Source organism: Coenobita brevimanus, chromosome 78 (assembly GCF_032717465.1).
Source record: "Coenobita brevimanus isolate Jiangsu-jjx chromosome 78, ASM3271746v2, whole genome shotgun sequence".
Classification (NCBI taxonomy): Eukaryota; Metazoa; Arthropoda; class Malacostraca; order Decapoda; family Coenobitidae; genus Coenobita; species Coenobita brevimanus.
Genome location: NC_137031.1, coordinates 5997929 through 6013586, shown reverse-complemented (window position 1 = coordinate 6013586; position 15658 = coordinate 5997929). Strand labels below are relative to the sequence as shown.

Below are 15658 nucleotides of genomic sequence, written 5' to 3'. Positions count from 1 at the left end.
GTAATGTATAACACACATCAAGGCCCCAGTGGAGCCTGTGAGTGTGCTGTGGTGGTGTATGACACATATCATGACCCCAGTGGACCCTGTGAGTGTGCTATGGTAGTGTGTAACTCACATCATGGCACCAATGGACCCTATCAGTATGTTTTTATCTTTTTTTTGAAAGACGATGAATAAAGGAAAGAAAAAATAAATAAAAAATTATCCATACACCAAATTACACGTCTCCCTCATTCATATAAAGGCTGAAACAGTTGGAACTTGAATTGTTGTAGGCTGAAATTTGGAGGGAAACTATTCTGGGGAAGAAAGTTCGAAAGAGTTGCAGTTCGGGGAATAAAAGAATTTTGATTGGCAGAAATTCTGCAGTATGGCAGTATGACAGTCCAGTCACGAGCGATACCAGATGCCCGTGTAGCACAGGGGAAGGCATGGAGAAGTGGAACAATAGTTGCAACTTTATCTGAGCATTTGCCATAAAAGTATGTGTAAAATACGAGGCAACATTCATTCTTACTTGTAGGGGATATAGTTCATTAGTAACTGCAGGTTATTAAAATTTTTTACAGCTTTGTTCTGATTTTTATCCAGATGTTTTAGTGCGACCGTTCCACATTCACTCCAAAAGGGTGAACAATATTCCTGCTGAGCGAACATGACTGTTGTAAATTATAGCCAACTGTTCGCCAGTAACGTAGTTGAGGATTTTGTACAGTAATCAAAGTTTCTCTGAAGCGGTTTTAGCAAGTGATCTAACACGTGAGGTCCAGCTGAGGGTATAGTTAAATGAAACATGAAGACTTTCAATACTTTTAGAGATAGGAATATTAGTAGCACTGATGGTAATAAAGGAATCAGGCATTATCTGTCTATTAGTAAATTGTATATATTTTGTTTTCCTAGCACCGACACAATGTTACTTTGTCCCCACTCAGTGATCTTAGGTAAGTCTTGATTTAAGGAGATTCCTGCACTGAGTTGAGAGCTACAGATATTAAACTTTGTGAATGGGTGTTTAAATGTGAAGGAACTGTGACGTGTTGTATAACTCAGATCATGGCCTAACTGGACACTATGAGCGTGTTGTGGTGATATATAACTCACATCATGGCCCTATTGATGCCTGTAAGTGGGCTGTGATGTTGTATAACTTACATTATGGGTCCACTGGACCTTATGACTGTGTTGTTGTGGTGTATAACTCACATCATAGTCCCACTGGACCTTATGAGTATGCTGTGGTGGCGTATAATTTATATCATGGCCCCGTTGGACCCTGTAGGTGTGCTGTGTTTGTGTATATCTCACACCATGGCCCCACTGGACCCTATGAGTGTGCTGTGGTGCTGTAAAGGGTTAACTCACATCATGGGCCCACTGGACCCTATGAGTGTGCTGTGGTGCTGTAAAGGGTTAACTCACACCATGGCCCCACTGGACCCTATGAGTGTGCTGTGGTGCTGTAAAGGGTTAACTCACACCATGGGCCCACTGGACCCTATGAGTGTGCTGTGGTGCTGTAAAGGGTCAACTCACACCATGGGCCCACTGGACCCAGTGAGTGTGCTGTGGTGCTGTAAAGGGCTAACTCACATCATGGGCCCACTGGACGCCAGTGACAGGTGGATGGGCATCGATGTGGCAGACGAAGGTGACGTCCTCGCCCTCCTCCACATCCCACAGATCCCTGTGAGGCTCCACCCGCAGCTCCAACCGCGGCTTATCTTTGGCACCACGAAGAGAAATGTATTAGTATTATGTATGAGGATTTTTATATCTACCACAATTATGACGTCCTCGTCCTCCATCCCTCACAGGTCCCTGTAAGGTTCCACCCGCAGCTCCAGCCGTGGCTTGTCTGCGCCACCGCAGGGACAAGTGCATTAGGGTTAGGATTTTGAGTGATCACAAACCTGATTCTGACAACAAAACATTAATGGTCATTGCCACTGTATAGCAAGAATACAGTCAACCGCGAATAATAATATAAAATACACATGTTAGAATTCACACATACATATCAAACACACCGTTATGTATAAAACATAACTATAGCTGAGAGAGGAAATGTATCAGGAGAATGGAGCGGTGGATTGAGTAGGGGGTGGAGATATGACGAGATGGAAACATGGACAGACAAGAGGACCTCATCAAAACACAGAACAGTAAGAGCAGTTGCAGAAGGTGCATGGAATGAAGCAGAGACGTGGGTGGGCACGGGAAGAGTGGGTAAACTAATGGGATCTAAGTAGTGTCACAGGATGGGTTGGGTAGGGGATATGTGGTGAGGATAGGGTGTGTACAATCAAGAGGACAGTGTGACAGAGTAATGAACAGCAAGGAAGTAATGGCACCAAGGACATGTGATGAGGGTGAGGGGTAGGCAGGAAAAACAATGGGGAAGCGTAAGGGATAGAAGAAGAGTAATAGCGGGGAGGGGACGTGTTGAAAATAAGAGGTGAACATAAGAACGTGGGGGACAGGAGGGCAGGAGTCGTGGGAGGGGAGTCGTTTCCTGAAAATGAGGCGTAACTAGAGAAGAAGACAGTGTGAAAACGTGCAGGGGAGATTGAGAGAATGAGATAACGTGGGTAAGAGAAAGAATACATCATGGGAACCAAAAGAGACAAATAAGCTTAGAAGTGGGTACGACCATGAGACGGATGGGAATGTGAGTGAATTTGTCGATAAAGGTACTGTCATGGGTGCACTAAGGCAACAACACTGTGACTGCAGAAACATCACAAAGATTATAATCGTGTCGAAACAGCAAGTAAAGCAGAATACCGGTATATGACACTCGACTAAACGAGTTAAAGGAGGCTGCTTCTAGTCCTGTCGTAATGATGTGTCATTCTTAACCCCTTTAATCCTATGCTGCATAACCTCATTCTATTCTCGTTACCTTCAGACGATTTCATTCTCTTTAGGACAGCGGTTATTCATCCCCTCACTAGTTAAGCATCTCCTAAGTTGAATAAAATCTAATAAAGGTAACCAGAATAAACTAAATTACTTACATCGTCGTAGCCCCCTGAAGACTGATGAACAAAATCTTTAGACGTCATCAATATTTTAAGAAAAGACGTCATAATACTGAAGGTTTTAATAAGACAGTGATTGAATGAGACTTAGGATTAATGCCTATCGACTGCTCAGACCTCACTATGGTAAATAATCCATTATTGTTAAATCCAAAAAGGACTGCAGTAGTTGGTTAATATTCAGATTACCAAATGTATTTCTGGATGAAGAGACAAGGGAGAAAACGAACTTTTTCTAAGAGTCCAGGGTTCGGATTCGGGGTTTTCTTCTTGATAGTAAGATGTACTAACCATTACGCCGGAATATATATCCGCCCAACCGTTAGGAGGTGAACTGTGAGAATCTGGCTCTCCTGGCGAACTGTCGAGTGAATGTGTGAGTATTCTTGTATGAGCACTTCTCTGGTAAGTAGCTGTCGAATTTTGAAGACATGAAGTACTACCATGAGAGTGATATCTGACTACATGCATGGTAACTAGCCACAAAATCATCACTCCGGCAGGAAACATTCGGTACAGAGTCAAAAACCTAACTGACAGTCTCAACTATCTACAGATGTAACTGCACATCCTATATTTCTCAATTCACAACAGATTCCAGCAACTGTTGCGAAATAATAGGCTGGTTTTGGCACTTGACTTACCTTCCACTCTTAAAAAAAAAAAAAAATCAACTGTGCCATGGCCAACTCCAATACAGCGAATTCTTAAGAGGAAGTCTGGTAACACTTTTATGTATGCATGCAAGAACCTCTAGTGTGTGCCTACGTTATATGAGCAAATGTAGACATACATATGATATGCGATAATTATACAGAACTTGACACTTTGTCGCATGACCGTCTTCTAAAGGGTTGTGTGTCATTATTTATTGTGTAATTATCTTGTGAGTATATGTCATATGAGCATATCGTGCGACGTGTGCAAATATGAGCAAAACTTTGAAATGATGTACTCACAATTGTCGTGTGAGTGTGTGAGTATTTGTCGTGTGAGCATTTGTCTTACAAATCATTGCCATGTGAGCCCATTATGTCTTGAGAGCAAATGTACACAGTTTTGATACTCACACAGAACTTGTATGCTTGCGGCTGATGTGATGGTGTGGTGGGTGAGGGGCGTGGCTGGGCTGAAGGCGAGGCAGGCCAGGGACAGGCCGTGGTGACGGGGTTCAGGCACCAGAGTCAGGATGGACCGGCTGACTTCCCCGGATACTGTATCCTGAACAACACACGAGGGTATTGCATTGGTAGCATCATTATTATTGTTATCGTCATCATCCTATCCCTCCCCGAACATTGACTTGCACAACAATGGGTACATCATCATCATCATAATCATCATTATAATATTACACCTCCACCGATAATGTCTCCTGCACAGCAAGGAGGTACAGCATCATCATTACTTTAGCCCTCTTCGGTCATTGCCTCCTGCACAATATCTGGTACATCATCATCATCATCATCATCATCATCACCATCATCACCATCATCATCATACTCTATTAACTTTTCTGGACATTGTTTCCTGCACAAGAACGTGACACGATAGCGTCATCATCATTATCATTAGCATCAATTCTTGAACACACTCGGACTTTGTCTTCTGCATATGAAAGGGATATACCATCGTCGTCATCATCATCATCATCATCATCATCATCATCATCATCATCGCTGTCAGCAGCACATTCATTAACTCATCATTCAAGGCTAACCATCTACAGTAAGTTTTCCTTAACCCGGGAGTACTACACTTGGGTATAATATACCCGACGCCTATGACGTCATTCGCGTTACACAGTGATCCCGCCAAGCCAGTGTGCTGGAACACCTCAGTACCCTCAGGGTTCCCCAGTGCCCAAGGCTGTAGGACACGTCACGCTGCTGCTTGGCTGGGAATTGTCAACAGTGATGGGTTCGGGTATAATGTACACGAGTTTAGTGATAACCGACCGGTGATATACTTGGGTATCTTATACATGGGTTTGGTGCTAATAACCCCCTTGGAGCAGAGCCAGAAGTGCTTGGAGGGGTTTGGGGAAGCTTGGGGTAATTTGGTGGAGCGTTTTTTTTTTTTTTCTGGTGAACTTTTTCCAAAAATTTGGTGACAGTTAATTTCCCTAAAATACCTCATTTATAGAAATTAAGGGTTACGAACAGTTTAGGTAATATTGAGATGCATTAAATTTAGTGTGTAGATGATAGCTTTAATAAATTTGCATATTTACTATTTTTTTTTTTCCAAACTCGGGTATAATATACCGATGTATAGTCTTTTTGTTAAAAAAATCGAAGTTTAGTACTCCAGGGTTAATGAAGCCCTTCATATTACCAACCACACTGACTCAGTCTTTCTACTGTCAGGTAAAAAAAAAATAATAATAAATGGTGCCACGTCCGCATAAATCGTTTGAGGAAAAAGATGCCTAAGATTATCCAATTATCTTTCCTTTTACTACTTCATCCCTAACCAACATCATATAGTTAGTTCCCATTCCACTGTGTTACAGAATGATCGAACAAATTATTCTTATCAGCATTGTACTTAATTTTGCTGGATCGCCCTCTTCAGTGAACGTGACATTATCCAGTTAATACTCTGAGACCACTGGGACTCACGCTATGCTGAATATAATTGTTTTAGCCATAATATAGGACGAATTGTCTCGGGCATGAGAGAGTTAGTTCGTGAACTTGCTACATGAGGCAGGCAAATAATCTGACAACGAAGTAAAAGTGATCTTGTTTTCCTTCAAAGGCACGATAAAGCCGCACCAGACACTCATATTACACTCCTTTGTTTGGAAACAAAATAACTTCACCGTTGCTAGACCAGTTGTTCGTCTTATACCTGCTAACCCAAGGACCTCATTTGCATTTCATTTGTAAATATTCATATTTCGTCCTGACAGCAAAGTGGTACAGTCAACAGCAGAAGTTCGTCCCTATCAGTGTGTGAGCTGCTAGCCTACTGGCCTGGTATTACTGTGTCAGATAAAGTTGCCTGGTATGGTTTAAATGGATAATATTTAATTTTTGTTAGTCTGAGATAAGTTATGACTCAGTTTAAGATAATATCAGTATACAGCAGGTATATCACATGTGGCGTTAGTGTATGAATATTATTTAATAGGGACGAACAAGTCAAAGGATTATAGTATTTTAGGAAACAACATAATTCATTGTTCATACTAAAGATGACGTTACAAGACTATGAAGTCAGTCAGCCAGTAGAGAAACGTCAATATAGTGCATGTTTCGCGAAGACAATGAGCTTTCTTTCATAATCTCGTTCCTTCCTGCACTCACACATCTCCAGTCACTGGTGTCCTAAAGTCACTCTGTCATTACCCACTTTTTTTTTTTTTTTTTTTGCCCTAATGCTAGAAGTTATATTTTTTGTAGGTAAAATATCGAAAGGAATCAAATTAAATGCATTCAGTGAGCATCGTTTTTTTCTGGTTCGCAGTTATCGGTCATCGGATAATCCATAAACACAGTTGTCAGTAACAGAAACTAATCGTCACTGAGGGTGGTGGGACAATACTCGCTAATATTTACATAAGTTATATAGCCATCGTTAATATCACTGCTCTAAATCCTCCTCCTAGCCACGACCCTCCCGACTCCGCCAACTCCCTTCACCCCCCACACGCACACTTCTCACCTCTCTCCTTTTCACCAGTATGCATCATTCCTTCCTGGTGTTCCTCCTCTCCCTACTCCCCTTACCCTCCCTTTCTTAACCCCTTCCACACCACCACCCTTCCACCCTTATTATGTCCCCTCTGATTTGTTTTAGTTTCATTATGAAAGACGATTCATGTCGTGAATGCAGTTGTTACAACAGGAATGAAAGACATGAGTGTGGCGGTTTGATAATACACACACACACACACACACACACACACACACATATATATATATATATATATATATATATATATATATATATATATATATATATATATATATATATATATATATATATATATATATATATATATATATATATATATATATATATATATATATATATATATATATATATATATTCCCATATCCACTACAATTGATATCCTAGGTGTTACTCTAAACCTCAACCTAAGCTGGACACCTTATGTTAAATCCCTTGCTAAAAATGCTTCCAAAAAATTGGGACTTATGTACAGAGTTCGTGAGTTCTCCACTGACGAGCAGATGGCCACAATACTGTATACAAAAGTCATGTGCGTTCTCAGATCAAATACTGTTCACCAGTGTGGAGTGGATGCGGAGCGGTTGCATTGAGGCAGTTGGACAAAATTCAAAATAATGCCATTAGAATAATCAATAATCCTGCCATTACGCAAGACCTTTCTCCATTATCAGTACGTAGAGATTTGCTTCTTTATCATTAATTTATAGGTATTATTACCGTAAGTGTTCAGACGAAATGGCTTCAATTGTTCCTCCCCTTCACATTTTCTCCCGAAATACTCGGGCAGCTGGGAGCGCTCATGATTTCATACTCTCTCCCCCGCAATGCAGAATCTCTGCTTATCAAAATTCATTTATCCCCAGAACTACTACTCTCTGGAATTCACTTCCTGGGAGTTGTTTCCCACAAACATTTAATCCACTTTAATTCAAATCCAGTTGTTATAAATATTTTATGAATGGAGGATGCCTTTAGGCACATGGACTTATTTTTTTTGCCCATTTGTTTTTTCTTTCTCCATTCGTTATCTATTAATATATATATATATATATATATATATATATATATATATATATATATATATATATATATATATATATATATAAACACACACGCACTTGGTTACCACTAGTGCACACAAACAGCCATTATAATTGCAGAACAGTATATCCTCCAATACAATAATGGCTTTATGTTTTCCTCCTCGACTTTCCTCAGCCCTGACTCCATGCCCGATTTCCTCCCTCCGTTTCTCTATCATTCCTCCTCTCCACACCTATATTCCTTTAGCGAAATTCAGTATCTCTGCATCATGCCTTTCTGCACACCATTCTTGCTCTAATACTTTTCCTCATCAAACGTTTTATCCTCATTACCTCCTTGTTCACCGAATCTGAAGCAGATATTCGATGCAAAATTAGTATTAGTTCTGAGCTACTGTTTCTTAAGACGTAAGAACTATGATAATCTTTCGGTCCCTAACCACAATGTCAGTATCCGTTGTTCCGGAAATGAGTTCAATCATAAACCATAACAAATGTTGTCTTGTAACCTCATCCTTAGTGCTCAAAGTGATTTAACATTATTCATATCATATTCGTTGGCAACATTTACAATAATAATCCTTTGCATCCGTCCTTACTAAAAAATATTCCTACACTAACGTCACATTTGTCAATAAGTATATTATCCCCCCTGCTGTACATTGATATTATCTTAAATCGAGTCATAGTTTATCTTGGACTCAAAAATATTAATTATTATCCATTTAAACCATATCAGGCAACTCTATACCACGCATTGTTACCAGGTCAATAGGATTGTAGCTCACACATTGATAGGGACGAACTTCTGCTGTCGACTGTACGTGCAACCTCCAAGCCAGTGTCCTGCTATCTAGCTATACAACCTTCTTTTGGCCTGCCATAACCCTATAGTTCATTAGATACAGCAAGGTGCCTCAGTTGTAAAACACCCTCTTAGCACACCAAGTAACTTCGTCACCACAGTCAGTCAAATACTCACTCTGTATACCTAATATCTATGAATGTATGTCAGAATACGATAAGTTGCAATACTATTCAGCTTAAGCAAGAGCCCGTGTCCTGAACGTGTTACTGAAGGCTGCATCTAAACCCACCAGTTCGTAAATTCTTTCCTACTCATTCTGCGCAAAGCCTCATCATGTATATTTCCTTCATCCTCTCTCTTTAACCCATTCTCTCCAGAGTCTCATCCCGTACAGTTTCTTCATCATCTTTATTCTGCTTATTCTTTCAAGCCTCATCCCGTACATTCCCTTTCTCTACAAAGTCTCATCCTGTATTTATCTTCATCATCTCTCTTCAACCCAACCTTTCCAAAGCCTCATCCCATACATCTCCTCCGTCACCCATTTCCTTTCCTTTCCCCCCAAAGCCTCATCAGGTACATTTCCTTCGTTATCTCTCCTGCTCATTCTCTCCAAAGCCTAATCCCATACATATCCATCATCTCTTTCCTATCCACTTTCAACACCTTAGGTACGAGTAAGGCTTTTATCTCGCAATCAGGCTATCTCTAGACACCTTTACTCAGCTTATGAGAGACATTTCAAACTGCGCCAAGCAATTCTTTCGCTAACAGAGATCCTTCTTAAATCTGATGCAGGAGAGGGACGTTTTCATGTGGTAACGCCGATATAACCGAGCTCCTAAACCGCCCTCTTATAGCAAAAGTCCCTCAACCCCCTCCCTATCCACCGAAAAGAGACCGCTGGAGGACAACTTAAGCCTTTGATCCACTGGGCCTACATTTCAGATGAACCTGTCGCTATAATTCCGTCTGAAGGATGAAATGTAAACAACTTCAACATATATGAACGGGATTTCTTCTGGCTCATTCGCCATAATTCCTTGGCTTCTCTTACTCCTTTCTGTGTGTGTGTGTGTGTGTGTGTGTGTGTGTGTGTGTGTGTGTGTGTGTGTGTGTGTGTGTGTGTGTGTGTGTGTGTGTGTGTGTGTGTGTGTGTGTGTGTGTGTGTGTGTGTGTGTGTGTGTGTGTGTGTGTGTGTTTCTAATCCCATTTCGTCTTTCAGAGCTAACTGCATGTACGAGTATTAGGTAGATAGAACAAATTATCACTAGGCATTAATCTCTCAGTTTCAGTAATTGTTGTCCTATTTATTTCAGTTTTAAAAAGCTCATTGCATATTACGCATGCTTACTTTCTACTTGGCAACTCGTACTTATCACCAGCTTTATTCTATGTCATATTTGTATTTCTTTTATTTAATTTACCTGTGTAATGTGTAATATAAGAACATGGAGAGAGAGAGAAAGAGAGAGAAGCCGGTAGCGTATGCGGACATAAGCGCCAGGAACCTACGTCACACACTGCTGTTACTTTAACTGTTCACTTTAACTTGACCTACAAGTGCCATCGCATCATCTTGAGTGCTGAACTATAACATGAAATTAACAAAAGAAACTGGCTCTAGTCACGAAAAACTCCTATGGCAAGAATACTGTACAGAGACCTAGTACAGCCATATTCTGTCACTGAGCTACGAGAAATAACCCTCAAAATGACGAAACCTCCAAGTATTTTCAACCAGCAGAAGACGACGCCCCTCCTGCCCTTACACCAACTACTTGCAACAGTCTGAGTTTTGTGATGCTCTTCCTCCAGTGTGTTCTTGTCCTCATCCCATCGTCAGTTTTCCTGCCCTTACACAAGCCAACTGCAGCAGGTACATATTCCACGTCCTCCATTGTGTTCCTGTCCTCATCATACCGTCACTTCCCCCATTGCCCTTATATAATTATATTCCGCCCTCCTCGGTGATGCCCTGGCGCCGCCTAACCGTAATTACCATTTCAATTACTTCACCATGATAAAAAGTGAGTCATCCGTGGCCAATATAACCTAGACCTCACTCAGTTGTTCCACCAATAATGATCTATTTATCTATTCTCTCTCTCTCTCTCTCTCACACACACACACACACACACACACACACACACACACAGACACACACACACACACACACACACACACACACACACACACACACCACACACACACACACACACACACACACACATATATATATATATATATATATATATATATATATATATATATATATATGCTCGTGAAACGGAACGTATGATGTTGGCATGTTTGTTCAATATAAGTACAGTATATGAGAGAGGTGAAAGGAAGAGTTACAGAGCTGGGAATGAGGCTAGTGAGAGGAAGAGATACTTTCATTATTTTCTGATGGACGCTGATGATGCTGTGTTGCTTACTTTGTAGACCCATTCAGCTTTGGAAAATTTTTTGGACGTCAGTAATTAAAAATAAATGTAGATTCGGGCTAAGCAGTGGTTGGTCAGAGACAAGGTGACTCACAGTTGGATGTGCAGTTGTGCGGATGAATGGACTTAGACTGGAAGAGGTAAAGGCGTTTTACTATTAAGGTACAGTGACAGAAAACAGAAGAAACTGTGTGAAAAAAAGTGGAAAGTGGAGTGGGTCAAGGAAGTTAGGTGTCTGGCGTTATGAAAGCCCTGATACAGAGAAGCGGTCTGAGTACAGAGGCATGAATGTTGAAAGTCAAGAGTGAGAGCAGTACAAACGGGACTGATAAAGAACATATATGTGAGTTATACAGGCTCGTTAGAATAAAAGTGTAATATTCGTAACAGATGGTGAGTGTTATATTTGTTGTTGAAAGGGTCACACAGAGAGGACAGGTGTAGACTGGGTAATAAAAAAACGCCACAGATAACTGAGCACTTAGGTTGAAAGAGGAGTGTAGGGCGATGAGGAGTTAATAGTGTAAGTTAATGTGCATGTTTCTGTGGTATTGGAATTTAACAACGATTTGACGGGGAGCTGAAATGGTGGTCATGAAATAAATACAGAGATGAGTAGGACATGGCCACACAACTTTTTCTAACCTGTAAAGTAACAGAATGTTTCTGTACAACAGGTATTATGAAGGGTAATTTTGTTATGCTCGTTTTTTCTGTGAATTGGAACCCATCCTTTCAAGGGCTTGAATGATGAGTAGATGGGTGTGTGACCCATAAGAAGAGAACACTGTTGGTAGCTCTACTTTCAAGTTTTCATATTTCCATGTATTGTAACCCAGATAAAGAAATAAGACAGCGATGATAATAACGACTGATGATAACTTTTTACATTTTGATATGAAATTACTTGTGCAGAACTTGTGTTACATTCAACGATCCACAGTTCACCAAAAATTAAATTTTCACATTTTATATTCATCACTATCTAAAGGTGGCAAAAGCTGAGTTGTTAACCTGATTGCATTGCAATAAATGTGTTGGGTTTGTACTGACCTGCTTGTGTTGTGTGAGTGGGTTGCCGTCCAGCAGCCACTCTATGTGTGCAGGAGGCCTCGCCCCACGTGCCTCGCACTTCACCAACCGCGCCACCCCCTCCTGCACCCGCAGCTGCCCACTTGCACCCCCCTCCACCTCCACCCACGTGGGGGCATCTGGAGGAGGGAAGAGGTACACCAAAAGTTAGCGTGATGCAACACGGAATATATTAGCTACCATAATCAGTTTGACGTAACACAAACCTAACTTGCTACCACAGTTTGTGTGATGTTAACACAAAACAAATCAGCTGCCACTGTGATATAATACAGTCCTAACTGGCCACCACAGTTTGTGTGATGTTAACCCAGAACAAATTAGCTACCACAATTTGTGTGATGTTAACACAGATCAAACCAGCAACCGTAGTTAGTGTGAAAGAATACAGACGTCATTGGCTACCACAGTCTGTGTGATATTACCAGAGAATAAACTAGTTACAGTAGACCAGTATGCTGCGGCACAAATATTAACTGGCTACCATGACTAGTGTGATGCAATACAGACCCAAAGAGCTACGATTCCCTACTGCAGCTATACTCAAAGGTGAACAAATACTGAATCACATGCATAGATATTACAACACGGACCGAAAAGACAAGTTAATACAAACTTTCATAGATGATGAAGACTGCATTTTTTCAGAAAATATAGAACAGAGAAACATCATGACCAACTCATAGCCTATGTGGGTGCTTTCATGTCACAATCAAAATTCATACATTATTTTAACGCTTGTCCAATCATCATGAGCTTAGCCAAGGCCTTTAAACATCTACACATGCATTACGGCCATGTGTAGATAACACCAGACTTTTCACTACAAAGATGGTCAGGAAAATGATAGTGTCTCAAGCACCACATAATATATATATATGGTGACAGTGGGATGGTGAGGCACTAACATCATTTCTGTGTACTCACATATCATATCTATGGTGACAGAGAGATGGTGAGCTTTAACCGCATATTTACTGTATGGTGATGGTGGGATGGTGACGTAGTAACATACCTTTTCTGTGTACTCACATATGTTTATGATAAGAGTGGGATGGTAAGTAATATCCTGACACATCATATCTATCGCAACAACTTTGGACAGTGCAACGGTAACGCTTGATTTGGGTGCCTGTCAGGTGAGTGTGTTGTTGAGGCCATGTCTGTTTTTTAATGTGTCTGACTCTTGGCATACTCGTAGGCTTCACAGCCTGTTTTCAAGATCCAGCAGCCCTCCTATGTAGCATACGATGTCACTACTTCGAGGCTAACGCCCACCGTCCATCCTGAATACATGCTGTCTTATACAGGATTGGCGTATTGGTATTAGCGGGGGTATTTTAACGACACGTCGGCAGGTCTTCTGGGAGATCAGTCAACTCTACTTTTAATGACATTCAAATCCTAAAAATGTTCCCTGCCCAGCCGGGATTTAATCCTGAGTCCATTAGGGCTGCAGGGCACCTCTCAACTGACTCTATATGACTATATAATTATAATGTCTATGGTATATACTTATATACGTTTGTTCTTTACTCATAATGTCTATGGTATAAACTCACATACAATGTCTGTGGTATATACTCACTAATGTCTATGATATATACTCACACATAATACCTATGGTATATACTCATATATAATGTCTATGGTATATACTCACATCTAATGTCTATGGTATAAACTAACATATAATGTCTCTGTTATATACTCACATATAATGTCTATGGTAAATACTAATATATAAAGTCTATGGCATATACTAATATGTAATGTCTATGGTATAGCATTATCATCATCATCATCACCATCATCATCATCACTGGGACCTCCTTTCCCACCCTAGGGCAGGGTGAGGAGTAGTAATGTCCAGACAGCCCAAATTTGCCCAGTTCAATGAGCCACGCTTCCATTCACTCACCATTCAACCCCCGGAATCCTGGCTCTATCGGATACGCCAAAAACATTCAACACGTTCTGTAGCCTCACAAAAACGTATCAGACTGAGTCATTTCGGACACTGCCACGTTTAAAAGGGGTGCCAAAATCCCTGATAATACACTTCTCACAACATTCGTCCTGCCAGCTCGATCTCTTGTCAGTTCCTAGTCTCACCAACTTCCAAACCTCTCTTCCTCACACACTCATCCACTATATCTCTCCACCTTCTCCTTGGCCTACCTCGCCTCCTCCGTCCTTCAAATTCTCTCAGATATACCTTTTTCACCACTCTATTGTTATCCATTCTCACCACATGACCATACCATCTCAGTACACTCTCTTCGATTCTGGTGTCCACCGACTTCCTCACTCCACATCTTTCATGAATCAAATTATTTCATATCCTATCCACTCTCTGTACCTCACATACATTCCTCAACAGTCCCATTTCCACTGCTTTTACTTTTGACTTTCCATTTTCATGTCACACAATAGTCTCACATCCATATGTTAAAGCTAGCACTAACACTCCTTCATGTAAGCCTCGTGCAGCTGCAACAAGCCTCTGTTTCTTATCTACTTTTCTTCCTTGTGTCACTCTACTTTCCACTTCTTTTGCACATTTTCCTCTCTTTTCTATCACTGTACCCAGGAATCTGAACTCTCTTACCAATTCCAGTCTGTCTCCATTCACTGTAAGATTGCAGTGGGAGTCACCTTCTCTCTCAATAACCATCACTTTACTCTTCTCTACATTTACTTTCAAGGCACGACGCTCACAGACCTCAGCAAAACTCTACACTAATCTACCCAGTTCTTGTCTGGTACTTGCAAACAGTACTGCATCATCAGCATACAACAAATTTGAGATATTTCATCTATCACCATTCATTACCAACGCCACCCCCCTCTCCATTACTCGTGTTTTTACTTCTCTCATCACCCCATCCATATATATATACTGAACAGCCATGGGGACGTCGCACAACCTTGTCGCACGCCCACAAGGTTATGACGTGGGAATATGGTATACACTAATGTATATTGTCTCTGGTAAATACTAATATATACTGTCTATGGTACATACTAATATATAATGTCTGTGGTATATACTAATATATATTGTACATGGTATATACTAATATATAATGTCTATGATATATACTAATATATAATGTCAGTGGTATATACTAATATATAATGTCTATGATATATACTAATATATAATGTCTATGGTATATACTAATATATAATGTCTATGATATTTACTAATATATAATGTCTATGGTATATACTAATATATAATGTCTATGGTATATACTGACACAATTTACCTACAGTATATACGCATATATAATGTCTATGGTAACAGTGTGGGTCAGTGGTATGGTAAGGTATGAGTTGGATGACTGGTAGGTGAGTGTGTTGCTGACGTAGATACAATACTCACATACATGTTTACATATTCACATGTCATGTGTTTATACCGACATATCATATCTATGGTAACAGTGTGGGACAGTGGTATGGTAAGGTTTGAGCTGGAGGCCTGGCAGGTGTGTTGATGATATA

At 40.5% G+C, this 15658-nt stretch overlaps 1 protein-coding gene across 1 annotated transcript in view; it reads right to left on the bottom strand.

The window, feature by feature from the left end:
• LOC145408653 (uncharacterized) overlaps nucleotides 1-15658 on the bottom strand; it is a 198893-nt gene that overhangs the window by 55716 nt on the left and 127519 nt on the right. The window contains exons 8-10 of the mRNA XM_080279336.1: nucleotides 12107-12264; nucleotides 4118-4268; nucleotides 1597-1727 (exon numbers count right to left, since the gene is read on the bottom strand). Of these exons, the coding sequence (XP_080135462.1) occupies nucleotides 1597-1727; nucleotides 4118-4268; nucleotides 12107-12264 (440 nt within the window). The remainder of the gene's footprint in view (nucleotides 1-1596; nucleotides 1728-4117; nucleotides 4269-12106; nucleotides 12265-15658) is intronic.